Here is a 20,263-nt window from a genome sequence, read left to right on the forward strand (position 1 = left end):
ATCTGGAAACCACATAATAGATGATAATTATTCAAAAATATTTAAAGATCATCTATTTATATTCATGTAAATTATAAAATTTTTATCTTATAAAATTATCTATTTAATATTCATTCACTATTGAAAATATTTAGAGAAATTAAATCAAGATTCGTTCTCATGTCTTTGCTACTGTGGTTCCTGCTGTTAGGAGGAGGTGGAACCCCAAAATTAATAGTCCCAGAGTACCGATAATCTTAGTAAATGCATCAGAGTATGATGCCACATCTAAGTCTCCCACTGGGTGAAACATTACGTCCGGTAGTTTATTGATTAATTTAAGTTCGTTTCCTTGTTGTCTTTGTTTTCTTTTCTTTTTAGGCTGTACGTATGTATACATTACTTCTCCTGTGTTTCCATTTACAAATTTGGTGGTAAATCCCTCCGCGTTAAGTTCATGTACGCAAAATCCTGGTTCCTCTGTGTAGAACTTCGAGTGTGGTGACTTTAGGACGGACTTTCTTCCCTTGTTTCCACTTGATCCACACACTACCAACGCTGTTCCTTCATAGTCCAAAAGTTCCATATCCTGGTCGTATCCAGCCACATATGCATCAACTTGGGCCTGCTTCAAAAGAGGTAACAGCTTGTAAGAGAGGAAGGTGTCTCCCTTTGATTTTCCGGATGAGAGCACTGGCTTATCTCCCACTACTACAATATAATCAACTACTTTCGGGGCAATTTCCAGCGTCTTTTTGAGCTCGTTCCACGCGTCGTTTGTCACGTCCTTATAGGGGAACTGGTTAGACAACACCCATGTATCTACAAATATAAATCCTACACTCAAGTCCTTGTGTCCACTCTTCAACAATGACACCGCTACAATAATATTATTTTAGTTATAGAATGTAAATATTTGTATAAAGTGTAAATATATAACAGTTGGACGTACAGGCGTTTGTTGAGAAGCTTGTAAAAAAATGATACCACCAGTTTGGCATGATTAGCCTAGGATTGTGGCTCGAGTTGTTTGAGTCACTTTTGTAGTCTACACTCGAAAGATCCTGTGGCACATGGCCGTTTAGGTAAAACTGGTGGTATCGGTTGTACTGGGCATTATAGTCTCCTAACCAGTCTTCTGAACCCAAAACTGTGAACATTGGCAGGTCCATGAGCCCAGAATCATCATTATAAACCGATTCGAAGTATTTTTTCCATTTTTCATCGTTAAGTCCGTTGACTCCGTTATTGAAGTTGAAGCCTGGTGAGAGCAGGTATGTAAGTCTTTCGTTTTTTACGTACTCTTTTAGTTTTTCTGCCACCAATTTTTGTGTTTTACTTCCCGTTCCCCAATTTCCCAGCGAAGCGAAGCGCAAGCTTGCTTTTACAGATGACGAATAGATAACTATGAGGGCCGGTAGTGAATATAACACGAGGTGACTGATACTTTTAATTTTCAGCTTCATTTGACACACATCATATAAAATAATTTACACATTTACTAATTTTAATTTCTCTTGATAAAATTTATGGACTCTTTCTTTGGAATTGCTCCTAACTCTCTGGTGTGCACCATAAGGTCACATGTGTATCCCTTTATCGGTTAAAATAACTTAAATAACGTTTATAATACATAGATTTACTAAATTATGCAATAATTAGGAGTTCTACTATTGAATTTTGTTTTCAAGTACTTTTGATGTAGCTAGTACTATAGACATAACAGCTGCTCCGAATATAAAAAATGACCATAGTATGGCTCTAGAAGATGGTTTTTGTCCTTTGTTTCCTGTAAACAATTCGAACGACAGGTATATGAAGAATCCAACCGCTAACGATGTAAATACTGAATAACAGACTTTGTTTGAAAGTGAGACTGTATAATATCCAATTAGAACTCCTATTGGCACACAAAATGAAAATACGACTATATATGCTGTTTTCAGTATTTCTGATTTAAAAGAATCTGACAGTAATGATGTGAGTAAGATGGATTCTGCCCATTTATGTGCTATTATGCCAAAACCGATTGCCCAAACATTCGATCCTCTTTCAGACCCGATTAGTGAACCTAAAACTAACATTTAACCTCAATATAATTAAAATGTGTAGGTGAGAATATATAGAGATAACGAGTAAGAGGTATGGTGGATGGGGTGGGTTGTCGCTAGAGGTGATATAATTGAAAACAACAAAATTTTAATTAGGTGTAATAAAACAAGATGCCAAATATATAAAAAATATGAATTTAATTACCTTCAAGAATCGAGTGGCCATAAAATGCAACTAGTAAATAAATCGTCCGAGATCCAAAAATTTGTTTAACTATAGAGAGAATTGAATCATTTACCAATTTTTTGGAATCAAGAACATCTACTGAATAGTTGGTTGTTTGACAGGATTGAGAAGGTTTAACAGTCTGTGGGTTTTCTTCGTATTGATAGCAAAGGCAAAACTCTCTAAAATAACATTAAGTTATTTTGAGAATCTAAGCTTACTCTTTTGTTGGATTTTTTGTATTTTCCTCAGTTTTAGTTTCGTGATAGTTTTCGCCTGAAATTTTTACATGTTTTTTTAAAGGTACCTGGAAGAAAATCTATTAGAACCAATAATAGGATGGGAGCAAATATTATAAACCCTCTTGTATCTAGTGAATTGAATATCTTGAAAGTGTCGTCCTGTGATTCGAACACCTCTGGTAACAGATGTGTAATTGAAAGAGATAGTAGTGCCCCTAAATGTTTATTTTATTTTTGATTTGGTTTGGGTGTTTATTTATGTACAAACCACTTATTGCGTTATTTATATTTTCTACGTTTATCCATTTGCTTCGGAATTTAGGGAATTTATGTGCTATTTTTGGAGCGTAGCAGAAAAAAATAGTTTCCAGAAATATTGCTACTGAAAGAACAATTTTATTGTACATATTATTATTTGTGATTCTAAAATCAAATAAGTTGAGGTAGTGTGGTAGATTCTATGTGATTTATGTGTTGTGTATACCATTTTCCTCAGACATTTTAGAAATAAAACAGAAAACAAATTATTAAATGTTTATTTAATTAAACTACAGTGTATACCCCATCAATAAATAGATTAACTAGAATTTCATATGGTCTAACTAGGTTGTTTTAATTTAATATAAAATGAAAATGAAAAAATTAGGTATGGGATCTTCCAATAAAAATTAATTCTTAAGCCTGTTTAATCTGGGAATGTTGAATTATTGGCTTACACATATTTTCTGTGTTATATTCATTTAATCTATTTTATTTTAATAATTGTTTAAGAGGTGGTTGGACGTCAGATGTTACAGTAACGTACGAACCCTTTGGACCTGCTACATGACCTTTTACGTATAGAAGCGAGGTTTCTGGGTTTAGACCCAGAATCTTCAGTTTTCTAAAGGTACATCTCTTCCCGCCCATTCTCCCAGGCATCTTCTTACCCGGTTTTACACAACCCGGTGTAGTTGAGGCCCCTATGGACCCTGGCCTCCTGTGATGCTTTGAGCCGTGACTCATCGGTCCCCTAAAATTATTTAACATTAATTATTTATTTATGGGTATTATTTTATATATATTGCTATATGTGTGCTTTTTACAGTATATAATAAGTATGTGTTACCTTTTAAATCCATGTCTTTTGATGACTCCCTGAAACCCTTTCCCCTTTGTGATTCCAGTAACCTTGGCGTGGGTGCATCCCACAAAGGAGGAAACATCGACAAGCTGGCCTAGCACGTAGTCTTGTGGTGGCTGGAGTTTAACTGGGAAAGTTTCGGCGTTATTTGCAGAGATTTTAATAAGTTTTCCTAATTCAGGTCTATTGTTCCAATGTCTTGTCCAAAGTGGTTTTCCTATATTTTCGTTGAAAATCTGTTTAATAAATTTAAGAAGGGATGTGGCATATTTATTAAATGTACCGTATGATACAAGTGCGTAACCGAAATCCATAAACTGTAATATTGTACATGGTAATACTCTGAGAGCAGTAACCGTCTCTACAATTCCGTCAGGTGAAGTGATCTGTCCAACGCCATGCTTTATTGCTCTCAATTGGACCTATTTCGAAATTTAAACTAATAAATTTTCTTATACTAACTCTAATACACTAGATAATGTACATATTATACTACTTTGTGTATGTAATTGTATAAAGTATAAAAATGTGTGGAAGGGTTATTACCATTTTAGCAGTTTCTGGCCAGCGAGTCTTCCATAGATAGTCTCTAGGCTGTTTGGGGTCTTTAAAAATCAGAATCTGAAGTTTTAAATTAGTAAATGAAGGGAAATTTGATAGAATCTAAGTTTAGTATCACACATACTCTGTCGGTTGGAGGAAGATCTCTTTCCTTGTCCACGTAGAGGCGGAAAAGATCACTATCAAGTTTATTTCCGTATTTTGAGATATTGACGAAATTATTAAGGCTGCCGATATTGGATAACTTGTAAGCTAAAAATTTTTTATGATTGATTCTGTACCTTGAGCTTTAAATAAGTGGAAATATAAGAAATTAAAGACTAAAATAAACTGGATTCCATTTATTTTTTTAATATTTACATCCATAACATAGATGTAATCATTATTTAATAAATAAATAAATTTTAATAACTAATTGGGGTGTAGAATGTATTTTGTTTCATATAATAAATAAAATGTTCAGTGAAATTGTATAAATCTAAAATGTTTTGTGGGATTTGATAAATAGGAAGAGTTTTGATGAAATCGGATATATAGGAAATTGAGTTGGTGAAACTGGATAACAAGTAGTAACTGGACTGGTTGTTAGGAGTGGATGATATTAAGGGGGGAATTAAGAATTTAAATCCTTCTGGTGTGGACATCAGCGTAGTCAACGATTATTTCTCTTCCGTCAATAACGTGTTTAAGGTTTGGATCTAGGACTGTGTGAATGGAACTTTTGTTTGCAAAAGTTAGGAAGCCGAAGCCCTTTCCTTTTTGGGTTTGCGCGTCTGGAGTAATATATGAATTAGTAGACCTACCCTTGGGAATGTAGACGTCGATGACATCTCCGAACTGAGAGAAGTAGGACCTGAGACTGTGAACACTCGTTTCAAAACCTATGCGGCCGACAAAGAGTTTGGGTGCGTTCCTGTCTCTACCATTTCTTGATCCGTTGGAAAAAGTTCTTGAGTAGGAGTCGTGATTTCTACTCTCGTTTCTGGAGCCAGAAAAGACGAAGCTAACGGGTTTGTTTGGATCAAAGGTGGATGAGTTGGAACTTTGTCTGTATGGAGGCACGTTCTGGTAGTATGAATCACGTTCGTAATGTCTTTCTCTTCTCGGGTACTTGTTGGGATAATCTGGATACGAGTCAAAGTGTCTCTTGAATCTGAAACTGTCAGGATAGTAATCTCTGAATCTTCTGTGTGGTGGTGGGTAATGCCTCCTGGGTACGTTCGAACCGGAGAAATCGTTTAGCCTTCTAAACTCACTGGAATGGTATTTAGTTCCCGTGGCTCTGTCAACTATTACCTCGCGGCCCATTATTACGTGCGGTCCCGTCTCAAAAACCTAGAAACAGTGAAAATTTATATCTTACCTTTTTTATGGACTCTTCATTTTCAAAGGATATAAATCCGAATCCCTTGTTCAGTCCGCTGTAGTTATTTTGCTTTGGGCAGTAAGCGTCATAAACCGTTCCGAACTGTAACAAAATCAGTAATATATTTGCGTTTTAATAAAAATTAAATTGTAGAAATAAATACCTTTTTGAAGTAATCTTCGAGATCGTCTTTCGTGGCCTCGAAAGCTATTCTTGTTATAAAAATTCTGTTAGCGTTGATCTTCTCATCGTCAACAGAACTTTTGTTGTCTTCACCTTCCGACTGTTCTTGGTTTACTTCGTCAATAGGAACTTCTTCAGTCTCTTGATAATCAACATAACCCTGAAAAATTAGGTTAATCATCTACTTATGATATTTTAAATGATTTAATAAACTAAATGCTCATCGGATAGCGATCTAATTATCTTATTATTAGAATTATTAAATATATTGTTGTCAGTATGAAAAGACATAAGGAGTATCAAATCTAACATCTGATTGTTCTTGATTTGAGTATTCGGGTTCGGATAATTGTTCTTGTTCGCTAGAAACTGAGGCTTCTTCCTCTGTAACCTTCTTTTTAGAAGTAGTTTTTTTAGTTTTTGTGGGCGTTTTGGTTTTTGCTGGGACTTTAGTTGTTTTTGTAGTTTTTTTTGTTTTGGGTTCTGCTGCCTTCTTAACTTCGGCAGGCTTGGTGGTCTTTTTGGGTGCCATCAATGAATGAAATATTCAAATTACAAAAAATACTACATTATAGGGTCATACAAATCAAATTCCCTATTTGATAAAGTTATTTTGTACTAGTCGTATGTTCCCAGCCTCACAGAGCATAATGGGAACCTAGATCAAAACAAAATGTTTAAATTATTTGCGAGCATAAATTTTAAAAATATTTGATGCTGAATTTAGCAAAATAGGTTACATGAAAATAAACTATTTGTGTATTTCACTTTATTTTTAAGACATTGTATAATTATTAAAGGTCATCTTCTAGCATTATTATGAGACATCTGTCCTCTACCCCTCATTCCTCCTCCATCTCCTCTCCCTAGTCAAGATTTAATCGTGTTTTGGTGATTTATGTTTGTTAACTTACCTCTCCCTCGACCCGGGTATGTAGGTGCTTGACTCCTCTCTAAATTAACATATATAATAGTTTTTTTCTATACTTACGTGGGTGTTTTTCTTCCTTTGCAATTTCAGCCACCTCGTTTGGCAATCTTAGAGATTTAACCGTGTTCCCTCTAATAAAACACTCGTCTAGCTTCCAAAAGTCGGTTCCACTCTGAATTTTTTTATTAAAGACCAGTTTATTAAAACATTATTTATATATCAATTTTAAATATATTTATTAATTCATAAATGATTTGTTATACCTTTGAGGTACAAACGACATTTACCATGTGCATATTCATAAATGCATCGCAAGAGTCCAAAATTCCACTATAAGTCTCGCCATTTTTTAGCTCAATCAACTAAGGAAAATATAACAAATATAAAAGATGAGAGATATGATAGAGCAACTTACAGTGGGTTGGCTCTTCCCAGCCCTCAAAAGAGTTAAAGGTAACTAAAGTAAAGTGAAAAACTTAAATAAAAATACCACCATGATTAATTTTTTTATACTATTAGACTATTGTAGTTTAAGGATTTCAATTTTAGCCATAAAATACTAATATTGTGAAAATATTAAGAAATTAAATGATTTCATAAAGAAATCAACATTGTCCATTTATAAAAATATAATTAAAGTGTAAAATAATGTGGAAGGATAAAACTAATTAATCTTATTAAAAATCCCGAAAATTATACATATGTGGATTAACCCATTAATTAAAATTTATTGACAAGTTGTTTTATTATATTAATATTTATCGCAGTAATTAAATAAAAATGTACATATGTGTCAGATTTCCAGCTAAAAGAAGAGTATTATCCAATATAGAATATGCTAATTTAAATAAAAATGCCAAACATTCTTACGCTTTGAATTATTGTAAACTATATTCTACAAAACCTAACTTTGCAGTACATTTTAGACCTAGTTGTGTATTATATTCTAGAGATATAAATCATAACATCTTTCGAAACTTTGGTACTTTAACCTCTGGAAGCTCAGCCGTTAAAGATAACCCTGTTCACGCGTATTTGGTTCAAAGAGACCACTCAAAAGAGTCTGAATCCCAGGAAGATATAAACAAAACAATAATTTCTAAACTTGATCACTTAACCAAACACCTGGAAGTAAAATTGGACTCAATTGCATATGACCTGAACCATAATGAACACCAATATAATTATATTCACCCCTCACATAGGTACCCTAAGGAATCCTTTTCATCTGAAGGTTTTATTAACCTTTCACTGACTAACAGTGAACTATACACTAATTTTGTGTCCGAAAATAGAATTCGGCAATTTGAAGAATCAACAATAAATCGCAAACTAAAACCCTCAACAAGACTGTTTAATCAAAAAGGAGTACAATTACAATTTAACGAAAATGAAATTCAAACTGTTCAGAGTCTTTTGGATGCAAACATCTCAAACATGGTTAAAACAATTACATTTGAACAGTCGATTTTGTTGATAAAGAGAATGTATCTTCTAGGTCTGAGTGTATCATATAATAACTTTTGTGAACTCTTAAATTCACTTAAGTCTCTCAATAGACTTTCACCCAAGGAGGTAAACTACATAATTTTTAAATTTTTTAGTTGGTTGAGCTGGCGATTTGTGTGAGAGCGTATGTGGACTCAGATAACAGTTTTCTGCGATATTTTATGGTTTCAATAGGATCAACAATGCAGAATAAAGTTTCAGCCTTTGAGGAATTGCCGAACGAAAAATTAATTGACTTTTTGTTTCCACTCTCCTTAATGCAGTTTAACGCACACCCATTTTCCTGGTTAATCGTCTCAAACCCGAAAATCTTGAACAAAATCACTGAGGAGTTCGACACTCTTCCAGTGGACTACAAGGCGAAACTCTTTACAATACTATCATCACTAGTTTCATCACCTGAAATCACGAGTAAATACTACAGCGTCTACGAAACATTGATTAATTCACTGCAAGAATCAATCAAGTCAATCAGCTCTAATGGTAAACACTATTTCAAATAAATAGTTATGCATTAGTTACAAGGATTTAATGTGGTTTAGAAATATTAAGTATGATGAGCATTAATGTATGTTACCCAAATTTTGAGGTACTGAGAGAGGCTCTGTTCAAAGAAGCTCTGAACAGGTGGAGTGATTTCCCATCTAACTCACTGGCGATGCTGTACTTGAAGCATAAAGGTAATGAGTTAAATTACAATAATGTTTAGACGAAATCCCAAGAGAGTGTTCTGACCAGTTTTTGGAGAATTTGGGACTTAACCTGAGATCGTTGAGCCCAAAGTACCTCCCAGAGCTGTACTGTACCCACCTCAAAAACGGACAATTATCAAAGAAACAGTGTAGATCCTATGAATACGTAGGTTAATTTAACATCATAGTTGTGTTAGTACCTGGGTTTGAGATACACGTCACTCACAATAAGGAACATTTCGAACCTTTTAATGTACCTAAGCATTAACGGGAAGAGCACTTGCAGAATCTATGGCCATATAATTAGAAGATTCCAGCAACTAAAGGATTCAAACTCGCTCAGCAATCAACAGGTTTGTTGAATTAATTAGTTTTATCCACTGTGTATTTTTATAACTCAATTCAACAGCTTCTGGATGTCGTGTTATCAATGTCGTTGGTTGGGATTCATACAAGAAATGTCTGGAACAACGTAAACCTATCAAATTTGGTGTTCCAAACACCCAAAAATATACTAGTCTACCTGGGCTACGCATTTCTCATAACTAATCTCAAGGATCATAAGTTATGGAACGTACTTCTACAAAGGTATTTTTACCCATCCATGAACCCATTTAATTAGTTATATATCAAATATAAAACTAAGATATTTATTATTTAATCATAGTTGAGTAATGTGTATAGAATATTGGGAGAGAATAAGCATTATAACTCAGAAACGTATGAAGTGTTAAAGTCAGCTGAAATATTAAAGTTCATTCCGAAAGATCAGCTTAACTCCACATTTAACCGTCTACTTCAACAGTGCAAACCACTCTACTTTTCAAAATTAGCGAGACAAAGATATAGATCGAAAGTGCCGTATGAAAAAATATTCGAAAAGTTGGAAGTTCGATATAAAAAGGGTAAGATAATAGATTAATAGTAAAAATTAGAAATCATAATCAACGAACTGTACGAAGCGCCATACGTGTTGCCGGAGTTTGGAATAATAATTGAACCCACCAGAGATCAAATAAAACATCAAGTATAGTTAAAATAATTAATGGTTTGTTAGACGTCAGGATGTATGATTGGAGAAGCTATGCTAAGGCAAAGAGTCTGGAGCAAATTAAACTATAGAACATTCTCATTCCACGATTCGGAATGGGAGCAATTTTATAGAGAAGACGCAGATGGGAATTCCTGGGACATTGACAAGATGGTGATGTTCTTCTGCAAGAATACGAGACTAAATCATCTAGTTTCTAGCAAAGGTATGATTGAAATTTATGGAATTTTTCAGGCCAAGAAAGACGACCGATGCTGAAAATTAAGTCACCTGAGTCTAGAAGACATACTCTACTCAAAACCTCAAGAACCTCAAGTGCACATTCAAATAGAATTAAAAGGCTACAAAACATTATCATGTACCAGTCTAGCCAATGAAGAATTTATCTACATTTCTTTTAAAAAAACTTAATTTCTGTTAAATTTTCGTTAGACTAGTTTATAAAAAAATACTAAATGTGATGAGAAGCAAGGTTCTGATATCAGGCCTCGTCGTGTTTTCATTTTACATAATTTCTGTGGAATCCAGATTCCAAATAAATAAATCACCGCAAAACAACGATTTCATATCAAAAGATATTTCAGAACTAGGACTAAATGTGTATTTGGACGAAATCGACTTCATACCGCATGAAGTCTCAGTAACAGGAAAAACCAAAGAAGTTTGCAAAAAATCACTTGAAACAAATTATGAAAACGATGTGTATGGGTTATGTGAGTATTTTGACTGCGATATAAGGTTTATTTCATCGAGACCGTACAACGACAAAGTGCCGCCCTTTACAAAACTACCAAATAATATAATCTTACCAAATAGTGGGAATATAAGTGACCAACAGAGGAAAAAGTGTAATTTAACAAAGTTAGCGGCCCGTTGCAGTTCCTATTTGAGGTTTGCAAACTGTATATACATCAACTATGTTGATGGACGCAGAGCCTCCATTAGAAATATAAAGTTCTCACCCGAAATAGAAGGAAGCCTTAAAATATACCCAAATAGCGAGCTTATAGATACATATTTCTCAGTTGACGGTGGAACTATAGGCTTCCTATTCAGAGAATATATGCAAAATATATGCAGCTTTGTACATAATTCCTGTGAAACTCTGCACCCACAATTCAAGAACATCAACAAAGGCTACTTTTGGTCCCAGGCCTGTGTTGTATTTGATTTTATCACTCCAATTGAAGGATACCATAGCCTCTTTAGCACCAAGTTACCCTATGAGCAAGTTGAATCTCTTGTGTCCAGGGAAAAGGAAGACTTCGTAAATTACCAAATCTATAAACCAAGTAACATCGTTTTCTCCGAACTGAATATTCCACTGCTTGATCCATACAACACTGTTGACCAACTGCAAGAATACAGGGATCTTCTGCTCAATTATAGATGCCAATTGATCAGTGAGCTCAACGTATTAAACAAGTAGCTAACTATTATAACAATTCCATCCATAAATCTTTCTGTAGAATAGAACCAAGAACTTGGAACTGTACAGCCATTCTGGCAAATATCGTATATATGCAGCATGCTTTGAGCTGGAGAAGTATTATAAAAAATGCGATTTATGCAAGAAGATTGGGGTTAAAAACACAATAGAACAACAAAATTTTTATTGAATAAAAATTTAAAACTTTGAAAGGTAGAATGAAGAGTGTTTGTGAGGAGTATATAAGATTAAATGATGTGAATTCACTGTTTGAGTGGATGAACGACAGTGAGTTGAACTGTAATGAATTTTGGTCATTGGTTAGTGGAAATAGTAATTACAGGACATTCATTTGTGAGAATGTTTATTTTTTGTATTTTGGAAAACTCAAAATGAATTTGAGTGTTTTTCAAGATGAGGACTTGAACCTGGTGGCGACAACATTGGGGCCTGGGTCAGTTTACTCTGAAGGAAAAGTGAATGGTGTGAAGGAAGAGTTTTTGGAAATTAAATGGTACAAAAGACCGGTGAATTTTATGGAATTTTATCGAGAAGCCTGTGAAGGTGTTGATGTGGACTTGGCCTTCGGGTCAATAATGCAAATCCTTGCCCACTCTGGTGAAGATTTTTACTCCTTATTGATTATTCTCACTGGGGTTATTGTTAGAACTGAAAGGGGGACTTCTTCATTAATAACAAGTAGTCTAGTGTCGATATTGGAGTATATTAAGGGGAGAAAAGGGATTAGGGTGGAACCCCTGGTCCAATTTCTAGAGTCGGTTTGGGAAACTAAAGATGAGCAAGATAAACATGGTGTAGCTTCCTCCTCCCTCATTTCCTTTTCAACAAATCTAATTTCTCGGTTTTATGCCTCTAAACTTCTACAGTTGGATGGAGATTCTGGGCCTTTAAGCCTAGCAAACCTTGTTTGTAAACACAACAATGATATTTACAGGTGGGTTGGCTCTATGTCGACAATGCAATCTGAACCAGTCTGTGGGCCTCTGGATACAGTTCCACTCCATGATGCAGTTTGTCTTTTCGTATTATTAAAGGATGACAGGAGTAATGTCCCTAGAGTTTATTCTCTGAAGACAATAGCCTTTATGGTTTTCAAACTCTCAAATGTTTTTCTTTCAAATCAAAACAAATTAACCATTGACTCGGCTAATTTAGGACTTAGATTCTTGGAAAAGGAGGCGAACTGTACTAATTCGGAGTCTATAAGGGACATTAACACATTCCCATGGTACCCTATAGGATATTTATCAGCATTGTTAGATTCAGAAAGTGAAGAATGGAAAAGGGAAGAAACCGCTGAAATCTTTAAAGCTGTTTTATCACAGTGTTCGGCAAGTGTCAAGTTACACATCCTGAAGGGAGTTGTCAAATTTGTAAAATCTGAACTCGGGACCTCAATTTCACTCATGGAATGTAAAAATACAGTATGTAACATAAATAACGCTGTTAATAGTGTGGATAGTAGTGATAATGTGAATAAAAAATCTCTTAGAAGTAGCGAGAATGTTTATGATGAGGAAGAATATTTTATTTTTGTAAAGAATGTGTTGGATTCGTATTTCGGTGGCGAATTGGTGAGATGTTTTGGTGATTCCGTGCTTGATTCTTTGTCGATCGTGTTGAACTGGATTAAATTTTTACTATTGTCAAAAAATTGTTTATTTATCAAAAAAAACGTTAAGATTTGCTATTTGCAGATATTGACTGAATTGTATAGTAAATTGAAAGAAGAATACGAAACACTAGGTAAATCTTCCCATAAGCTACACATCTCAGGTGTATCATTAAATAAACTCGATTTAATCAAGATGATATTTACAGAAGTGCTTGATTTACTAAAATAAAATTTTTCCAATTAATTTAATAAAGTATATGTATATATGGTAGAGTATACAAATAGAAGGTTGAGGTTTTGGATCTTCACATTTTATAATATACACAAGGACTGCGTACAAACATGCAAAAATCTCGAATCTCTAACCAAAATACAGACTTTCACGCTTTACGACCTGCTGAAGCCTAAAATTCAGTGCGTTGAAAATAACCTGAGGTTTAACTTTCTGTTACTGGTCACAAAATGTATCATAGTACAAATAACTAATGAAAATAATGAAATATGGTAACTTTTCCGATTATTGAATAATTTAGGGAGGATGAATCTAAAGATGTGTGCGACCTGGAGAAGATTTTGAAACCCTTCAAAACCTTAAAAATGGGTAAAATTTAGTAATTTCATATCGTTTATAGAGGATAAGCAGTTATCTGCATTTGTGGATAAAATGAGAAGTGACACCCCTTCGAATCGTAATTGTACAACCTTGAAGTTTAATAATAAATTCATATGTTCAGAATCAAGTCAGAAGCAAACCCAGAAGAAGGATGGTGATATGGACTCGTATATAAATAATCCCATGCTTTTTTTCAATTCAGAGATTGGGAAGGATCTGAATTTCTTTCCAGGGAATTTTAGAATAACTGATTTGATACCTAGCCAAAGAATTTTAATTCCAGTTGGAATCCTTGAGCTATCAAACTCGTCCATCTACTCATTCATCCAGTCTCTTAAACAGTCTGACACCCAGTACAAATATGCACAGAAATTGGTCAAGTTTATACTAAACAAGAAATATAGATTTAAAGATGGAGATAATCTAAGAACACCATCGCAAATATTTATACAGTGCTCAGGCCAGATCCTATATAATCAAGTAATTAAACCCTCAGATTCAGGTAAAAAGCAACTAAGTGTGGGTAGTAAGTGGTCCAATATGGTTATTTACAGGAAGTTTATATACTTTAGAAGAGGGAACTCGAAGAAAAATATACCCTTTAAAACTATATTTGACTCCATGGATAGAGATAAGACCACATTGTGGACCTTTTTCACATTTATAATTTTTAATAATCGGTACTACTCGGAAAACCTAAAGGAGAGAAAGGAGTGCCTAGACTGGTTCCTAAAATTATTAAATATCAATAAAATTTCAACTGACAAGAAACATAAGAATAATGGACCCAAGAGTGTTAAGTTTAGTAAAAACCTGTTACAGGGATTATTTGCGGAGTTTTCTAAATTTATGAATAATTTAAATCGAGTTGATTGGGAGGATAAGAAATATTTGAGGAGCGAACCCCTGGCTGGAACTAATTTGAAGACTGTTACTTTCCATAATGTTTACAAGTACGTCAAATCAATTGTCGAGCAGACCATCACTCCAGAGTTACTATGCGGAAAGTCAAACTACCTCAACTTTTTGAAGGTTTGTTACTCCCTGATAACTCTGAATAAGGGCGAAAACCTCTCAATGTCGGAAGTTATGAAAGGGTTCAAGATCAAAGATTGTGTTTGGATAAAGAGAGGTTACCATTCCATGGGTCAAACTAGAACAATACTTGACTATTTGTGTAGAATAATATTCTTTATACTTCAATATCTGATCATCCCAGCCTTGGGAAGATTCATGTACATTACGGAATGTGGATTTTCCATGTATAGAATACACTATATACGAGTTGAAGATTGGTTCAAAATGCTAAATGGAGCTGGAAACGATTACCTGAAGAATGGAAAACTGTGCATCAGGTCTGACTCTTGCTATGAATTTCCTAAACTCAGGTTCATTCCTAAACAGTCTGGAATGAGACCTATATTGAACTGCAATACCCCAGCTGGATGTAGAGAATATTTCGACAACTTGATAACTAAGTACAAACACAAGTTTAAGCCTCATTGTAAATGTTACTTTTGTATAGTCAACAAGAAACTCCTATACTCAACGAATTTAAACAGGTTACTTAAATTTATACACCACGCCTTAACTGTAAACTCCAAGATTAATCCCATACTGGGAAATGGAGTTCTGGGATACAACTCATTTTACAAACATTTAAAAAAGTGGTGGTTTAAACTCATAAGACAGCTAAAAATAGGCTCTGATATCAAGTTCTACTACTTTGTCGCAGATTTGTCAAAATGTTATGAACGAATTCCACACGATAAACTCATGGAAGTTCTCAAGAACATTCCACTAGTAGACGCCAACTTCTCTGTAGTTTACAAGCGCTTTCTTGTGAAACTATCCTCAAGTGTTAATTCATTTGCCAAAATCGAAGATATTCCATATCACACCATAAAGACTAAAACCCGTGTTTCCAAGACCAAATCCAACATTCTAAACCCAAAATTGAGTTATTCATACATGAATAATAAGGTTAATAACATTAATATAGTTAATAGGAACAGTACAAATAAGAGTAAAGTTACTAATAGTAATGTGATTAACGGTGTTAAGACAAGTATGAGGAGGATAAGCACTAGGTTATATGGCAACTCAGTCATAGCATCAGGTTTAACGCCTACAAAAAGCTTTACAATTACTAGGTATGACATTTTGTCCGCAGTGTCGTCTTTGATTTCATCACAAAACCTTAGACTTCCTAGCTTTGGAAATGATCAGTACATTAAATTAGACCGGGGAATTCCCCAAGGTTGTTGCATTTCACCTTTCCTCTCCAGTATGTACCTTGCCAGCCTTGATAAGTCACTCTCATTTAGGCCAAATATTACAGATATGGGTAACGAGACCTCTATGCCTCTCCCAAATCTGTTAGTAAGGTGGATTGACGATTTTTTATTCGTTTCAACCAACCCAGACGATGTTAATAGCCTCTCCAAGCTACTTTGTTACAATAACTTTGGGGTCGTCATCAACACCAAAAAGGTAGTTACCAACGCTTCCCGCTATTCTTTCTTCTCTTCTTCCACCACTAACCCCAACACTGTTCTCTCTAACCTGCAAATTAGTCAGGAAAACAGTAGAACCTCTCCTCAGGAAGAAGAGGCCTTGAGGTGGATAAATTGCAGGTTTAATTTTGATATGGTGAATCGCTTTATAAATGTGGAGATTGTACCCTGGAAGATTTCTGACATCAGGATAAGGGATACGATTTCTCTCTCAAAGTCACGCACTCACTCCTTCATGTTCAGCGTCATTGAGCAGAGGCTCATAGGCTATATCATGAACAAGCTTAGCCACAAAACTTACACTTGTTCTATGATTAATTCACCTGAGTGCATCGTAACTAACTCTTATTTTGTAATGAGGACTTGTTCTCTCAAGTTGAGCTGTGCTATAAGGGTTTTAGTTCGGGATTTTGGTTGCTTTGTAAACCTGCGTTATTTTTACAAACTCATTCTGAACCTCATCACAATCACCTCAAACCTGGTTTCTAAGGGAGGTCTGAACATTAGAAGGCATTACTTGAGGGAGATTCTCATGATTGCTGTGATTTATACATTTAAATACCCCAGCACTCACTCTAGGAAGTCCAGAAAGGGCATTAGGAAGTTGAACTGTTTAGAGCTTATAAATAAAAAGATTATGTGCAAATTGTTTCATCATGTTAATTCACTATTAAATAAGGATGACTTGTTTTCTATTGCTTCTATCATTGAGGATAAGTACAAAATTCACTGGTCTAAATTCTAGTAAACTTTTTAAACATAAACATAATACTCCTCTATATCCACTTATTGTAAATAATTGGTATAATTTGTAATATGTATTTTATGGTATAGGACTAAAATTATGTGGTTACAAAGTATTAAACAAAGTCCTGTTTGTTTAATACCAAACGATTTATTAAAACTTAATTAAATTAGAGAGCAGCCTTAACAACACCAACTTCATGTGGAACATGAGCAGCATGTGCAGCCAATGCATGTACAAATGGATGAGCAGGAAGACCAGCGAGTCCAGCAAGTCCCTCGACTAATCCATGGACACCAACTACAAAGGCTGCCATACCAAGATGAACACCTACACCAGGACTAGCACCAGCAGCGAATTTGAGGAATAGGTGGTGTGAACCTACAGCTGGGTGGAAAAGTTCCAAGTGGAGGAACTTCTCAGATTCCTTTTTACCTACAAAGTGCAAGTCAAGAAGTACTTCACCAGCACCAGCCTTCCAAACAGCATGGTTTCCACATACTAGTTCATCTACCTTACCATGTACTGGTCTGACCCATGTGAAGAAATGACCTGCCTTTTCAAAGGTCTTGTGAAGGAATACAGTGTCGGGAAGAGCTCCGAGTGGGCATGTACCGGCTGCAACTGATGTTTTGGTGCCTTCGCCATGCTTTCCAAAAAGGACAAACTTTAATTCCTTGAGGTCTAATTTCTCGGCATGAAGGCCAGACGCCAAAGCAAGTAAAGCTAATATAACGAACTTCATCTCCTAATATTATCTAGTTGTCTTAAGTTTTTAGCTCTAGTAACAAAGTGATTATAGTGATAGAGTCTAGGTCATATTCCCTTAGAGGTGGGGTACACCATATTTATTCCCCACTAAGAGTAATTATAGTATCTTATGTGGTGACTGAACTAACCTGGTCTGCAATATTAGAGTAGTCACATACGAATACTATATATAAATATATAAATAGCTATAGTATATTTTAGATATAATGTGTATGTTATCGATAATTAATTCAGCTGGTTTAAAAACTCATCAGTTTCAGCATTGATTTTAGAGCATATAGCATAGTATCTTTGGGGTTTATTCACCGGAGGTGCGTTGAGTAGCCTTTTGAAGACGGTTTTCCAAAACTTAGCTATCTCAAGATCCTCAAACAGTTCATTTTTAGAAATCAATTCTACATACTCTACATATAATTAATTAAATTAATAAGTTACCGTTGTATAACTTCAAAAATGACTCCAACCCACTGGGTGAAATCAAAACTCCGTCGATTTTTGGCTTTAAAGTGCCACCTTCATAACGTAACGAGGAAAACGCCCTCTTGAAAAATATTCTGTTTCTCTTCAATATCTTCTCCAAATTCTCGTAATACTCACTCTTAATATATACGCTGTTCTTAGGAACATGTCTCTAAATACATTATAAAATTGTAGGCATACGTTTCCAGATAAGTTGATGGTAAATTTGTCTATTTCGTCAATGTGCTCCTGTTTTAACTCTTCAGTCTGATCAAAACTATAATATTCGTAAATTTTCTAAAAAAATATTAAATGGCATAATCGATACGTGTGTGGATTCAGTTGTACGGATTGGTTTTGAATCTGGAATAACTCTTCTATTCTCCTTATACCAGCCTAATTTTGTCTTAATTTCGACCAAACTCTCCCGTAAATACACCAAATCATTCCCAAAAGTAGTTAACGGAGGTCCTTCACTAAGAACACCTTTCTTTATCTAAAGAAATTAGTGTATTGAAAGGATCACCTGCGATTTTAGTACATAAATGGGATGATTTGTAAAATGAGCCTTTTTTGTTGGTAAGGGATAGGTTTTTGTGAGGGTTTTAATGAGCTTGGCATCAACCTTTTCCAACATGTTTGCGTTAATTAAGTGAACGTCAAGTCTTTCAGCCAAATTCAAAGCGTTTAAACCAGATTTATCAAAAGAACTTGTAAGACCAGATATTCTCCTCTGGTTTATACTCTGTAAAAATTGTTCAAACCATTGTATGAAGGATCTTTTCCTCTGATACAACAAACATCTAATACATCAGTCACTTATATATATATATATTAGATATAATTTATTGTAAAAAATACTCTTGGACGTATTTTGGTGTTATCTCCGAGACAATTCCACATATATTACAACTTAATATAAATAAATTTTTATCAGACCCGGTAACGCCTGAATTACTATTTGCGATGGAAACTTTGAGTGAATGAGCAGTATTGACGAGCTCAAACGGGAATTCCTTTACATATAACATTCTGCTAGTTTTATAGTTATATTCTGGGAACAACACTATGGCCTTGACCTCCAACCTATTATTCTTGCTATATATGAACATCTTTCTACCCCTTTGAATGTATAAATAACCCTTATAAGATGATTCAGAGTTATTCTCGAACGGTATCTCACGGTCATTTGATAAGATATTGGAATTTACATTTTTGTCTTTCAGTTTCTTAACTGGTCTACTTAGGTACGATTTATCATTTGATCTAGGTGATCCAGAATATGAATAGGCGCTATTGTCGAATTTTGGTTCTGAAAAATCCACATACTTCCAGAAACGGTCCTTCGTGTCAAAAAACTCACACCAAATTCCCTGTATCATTTAATATATATTAGATTTTACTTTATTCTTTACAAATTCTAAACACCGTCACTAGTTCTGAATAATACCTAATTTGAAATCTGAGGGGTATTTACAAACAATCCTGGAACAAATTCCGTGGTGACGACATATACAGACAAAGATCTGATTTATGGTATAAGATTTTAAAGTACCATTGTAATAATATCGTAGTGTGCCTTAAACTTCTGAAGTGCTCTAAAATAATAAATTTGGTTCTGATAATACCTTAAAAGTCTAAAAAGGTATTCGCCTTTCTTGAGAGAGGACATTTTAATGTAGGAGTATTCAACGGTAGGCTAATGTAACATGTCATCAAATCATTAGTTTATTACTAACCTTAAAGTTAGAAGTGAGAAATTTAAATATCAAAAAAGGCTCATATTGATCGTTGTAATACTTATCGAAAAACGATACACATAAAGACTAATTCATTATTACTCCTAGTATGTATTAGTTAAATAATTAAATACTAGGGTTAATAATTACTTTAAACAAGGCCGACTCAGTCACTGAATTGATGAAGGACACATTAACGACAAAACAAAGTGCTAAGCACTTTTCCTTATAGGATTCTATGGTTTTATTATATTTCTCCTTATTCTTCGGTAGATCCTGCACATTAATATATTTAGTCATAAATTATTATTAAATATAAAAAACTTTGTGTTTGATGGGCGAAATATCGCCTTTTAATCCTTTAGTCAAAATTTTATACCATTCCTCTAGGGCCTGGATGTGTAAATCAAAGCCACCGAAATCGGAGGACATTTATAATGT

General features: G+C 34.5%; 11 protein-coding genes across 11 annotated transcripts, besides 11 other annotated features; 4 read left to right on the forward strand and 7 right to left on the reverse strand.

The window, feature by feature from the left end:
* Nucleotides 1-157: 157 nt before the first annotated feature.
* On the reverse strand, nt 158-1,445 carry TA04960 (acid phosphatase, putative; the record flags this gene model as incomplete). The annotated part of the gene is made up of 2 exons (XM_950114.1): nt 158-858; nt 920-1,445. 2 exons carry the CDS (start codon nt 1,443-1,445, stop codon nt 158-160), a joined length of 1,227 nt encoding a protein of 408 aa, XP_955207.1.
* Nucleotides 167-235: a sequence feature (2 probable transmembrane helices predicted for TA04960 by TMHMM2.0 at aa 7-26 and 384-406).
* Nucleotides 1,359-1,445: a sequence feature (Signal peptide predicted for TA04960 by SignalP 2.0 HMM (Signal peptide probability 0.704, signal anchor probability 0.182) with cleavage site probability 0.283 between residues 29 and 30).
* Nucleotides 1,368-1,427: a sequence feature (2 probable transmembrane helices predicted for TA04960 by TMHMM2.0 at aa 7-26 and 384-406).
* Nucleotides 1,446-1,649: 204 nt separating the features above from the next.
* Nucleotides 1,650-2,905, reverse strand: TA04965 ((Zn) transporter protein, putative; the record flags this gene model as incomplete). The annotated part of the gene is made up of 5 exons (XM_950115.1): nt 1,650-2,050; nt 2,236-2,438; nt 2,478-2,532; nt 2,564-2,713; nt 2,767-2,905. 5 exons carry the CDS (start codon nt 2,903-2,905, stop codon nt 1,650-1,652), a joined length of 948 nt encoding a protein of 315 aa, XP_955208.1.
* Nucleotides 1,683-1,742: a sequence feature (5 probable transmembrane helices predicted for TA04965 by TMHMM2.0 at aa 5-22, 79-96, 227-249, 254-276 and 286-305).
* Nucleotides 1,770-1,838: a sequence feature (5 probable transmembrane helices predicted for TA04965 by TMHMM2.0 at aa 5-22, 79-96, 227-249, 254-276 and 286-305).
* Nucleotides 1,851-1,919: a sequence feature (5 probable transmembrane helices predicted for TA04965 by TMHMM2.0 at aa 5-22, 79-96, 227-249, 254-276 and 286-305).
* Nucleotides 2,565-2,618: a sequence feature (5 probable transmembrane helices predicted for TA04965 by TMHMM2.0 at aa 5-22, 79-96, 227-249, 254-276 and 286-305).
* Nucleotides 2,840-2,893: a sequence feature (5 probable transmembrane helices predicted for TA04965 by TMHMM2.0 at aa 5-22, 79-96, 227-249, 254-276 and 286-305).
* Nucleotides 2,906-3,248: 343 nt separating the features above from the next.
* TA04980 (50S ribosomal protein L3, putative) lies at nt 3,249-4,548 on the reverse strand (the record flags this gene model as incomplete). The annotated part of the gene is made up of 5 exons (XM_950116.1): nt 3,249-3,510; nt 3,607-4,043; nt 4,168-4,242; nt 4,307-4,434; nt 4,464-4,548. The coding sequence occupies 5 exons, from the start codon at nt 4,546-4,548 to the stop codon at nt 3,249-3,251; spliced, it is 987 nt and encodes a 328-aa protein (XP_955209.1).
* A 255-nt stretch (nt 4,549-4,803) lies between these two features.
* TA04985 (RNA-binding protein, putative) lies at nt 4,804-6,263 on the reverse strand (the record flags this gene model as incomplete). Its single annotated transcript, XM_950117.1, has 4 exons — nt 4,804-5,517; nt 5,546-5,650; nt 5,712-5,891; nt 6,042-6,263. The coding sequence occupies 4 exons, from the start codon at nt 6,261-6,263 to the stop codon at nt 4,804-4,806; spliced, it is 1,221 nt and encodes a 406-aa protein (XP_955210.1).
* A 303-nt stretch (nt 6,264-6,566) lies between these two features.
* On the reverse strand, nt 6,567-7,158 carry TA04990 (u6 snrna-associated sm-like protein lsm4, putative; the record flags this gene model as incomplete). Its single annotated transcript, XM_950118.1, has 5 exons — nt 6,567-6,597; nt 6,695-6,834; nt 6,926-7,024; nt 7,078-7,119; nt 7,153-7,158. 5 exons carry the CDS (start codon nt 7,156-7,158, stop codon nt 6,567-6,569), a joined length of 318 nt encoding a protein of 105 aa, XP_955211.1.
* A 284-nt stretch (nt 7,159-7,442) lies between these two features.
* Nucleotides 7,443-10,172, forward strand: TA04995 (uncharacterized protein; the record flags this gene model as incomplete). The annotated part of the gene is made up of 9 exons (XM_950119.1): nt 7,443-8,237; nt 8,267-8,654; nt 8,714-8,851; nt 8,881-9,029; nt 9,061-9,216; nt 9,273-9,451; nt 9,548-9,768; nt 9,799-9,890; nt 9,921-10,172. The coding sequence occupies 9 exons, from the start codon at nt 7,443-7,445 to the stop codon at nt 10,170-10,172; spliced, it is 2,370 nt and encodes a 789-aa protein (XP_955212.1).
* Nucleotides 10,173-10,374: 202 nt separating this feature from the next.
* Nucleotides 10,375-10,440: a sequence feature (Signal peptide predicted for TA05000 by SignalP 2.0 HMM (Signal peptide probability 0.772, signal anchor probability 0.167) with cleavage site probability 0.526 between residues 22 and 23).
* On the forward strand, nt 10,375-11,533 carry TA05000 (uncharacterized protein; the record flags this gene model as incomplete). The annotated part of the gene is made up of 2 exons (XM_950120.1): nt 10,375-11,328; nt 11,384-11,533. 2 exons carry the CDS (start codon nt 10,375-10,377, stop codon nt 11,531-11,533), a joined length of 1,104 nt encoding a protein of 367 aa, XP_955213.1.
* A 28-nt stretch (nt 11,534-11,561) lies between these two features.
* TA05005 (uncharacterized protein) lies at nt 11,562-13,208 on the forward strand (the record flags this gene model as incomplete). The annotated part of the gene is made up of 1 exon (XM_950121.1): nt 11,562-13,208. The coding sequence occupies one exon, from the start codon at nt 11,562-11,564 to the stop codon at nt 13,206-13,208; it is 1,647 nt and encodes a 548-aa protein (XP_955214.1).
* A 36-nt stretch (nt 13,209-13,244) lies between these two features.
* On the forward strand, nt 13,245-16,853 carry TA05010 (telomerase reverse transcriptase, putative; the record flags this gene model as incomplete). The annotated part of the gene is made up of 3 exons (XM_950122.1): nt 13,245-13,483; nt 13,513-13,580; nt 13,612-16,853. The coding sequence occupies 3 exons, from the start codon at nt 13,245-13,247 to the stop codon at nt 16,851-16,853; spliced, it is 3,549 nt and encodes a 1,182-aa protein (XP_955215.1).
* Nucleotides 14,766-14,834: a sequence feature (1 probable transmembrane helix predicted for TA05010 by TMHMM2.0 at aa 488-510).
* A 169-nt stretch (nt 16,854-17,022) lies between the features above and the next one.
* Nucleotides 17,023-17,598, reverse strand: TA05015 (uncharacterized protein; the record flags this gene model as incomplete). Its single annotated transcript, XM_950123.1, has 1 exon — nt 17,023-17,598. The coding sequence occupies one exon, from the start codon at nt 17,596-17,598 to the stop codon at nt 17,023-17,025; it is 576 nt and encodes a 191-aa protein (XP_955216.1).
* Nucleotides 17,548-17,598: a sequence feature (Signal peptide predicted for TA05015 by SignalP 2.0 HMM (Signal peptide probability 1.000, signal anchor probability 0.000) with cleavage site probability 0.978 between residues 17 and 18).
* Nucleotides 17,599-17,849: 251 nt separating this feature from the next.
* Nucleotides 17,850-20,254, reverse strand: TA05020 (uncharacterized protein; the record flags this gene model as incomplete). The annotated part of the gene is made up of 10 exons (XM_950124.1): nt 17,850-18,028; nt 18,060-18,255; nt 18,285-18,380; nt 18,412-18,579; nt 18,610-18,886; nt 18,945-19,456; nt 19,639-19,782; nt 19,823-19,909; nt 19,973-20,098; nt 20,147-20,254. 10 exons carry the CDS (start codon nt 20,252-20,254, stop codon nt 17,850-17,852), a joined length of 1,893 nt encoding a protein of 630 aa, XP_955217.1.
* Between the last annotated feature and the right edge of the window lie 9 nt (nt 20,255-20,263).

Source organism: Theileria annulata, chromosome 3 (assembly GCF_000003225.4).
Source record: "Theileria annulata chromosome 3, complete sequence, *** SEQUENCING IN PROGRESS ***".
NCBI lineage: Eukaryota > Apicomplexa > Aconoidasida > Piroplasmida > Theileriidae > Theileria > Theileria annulata.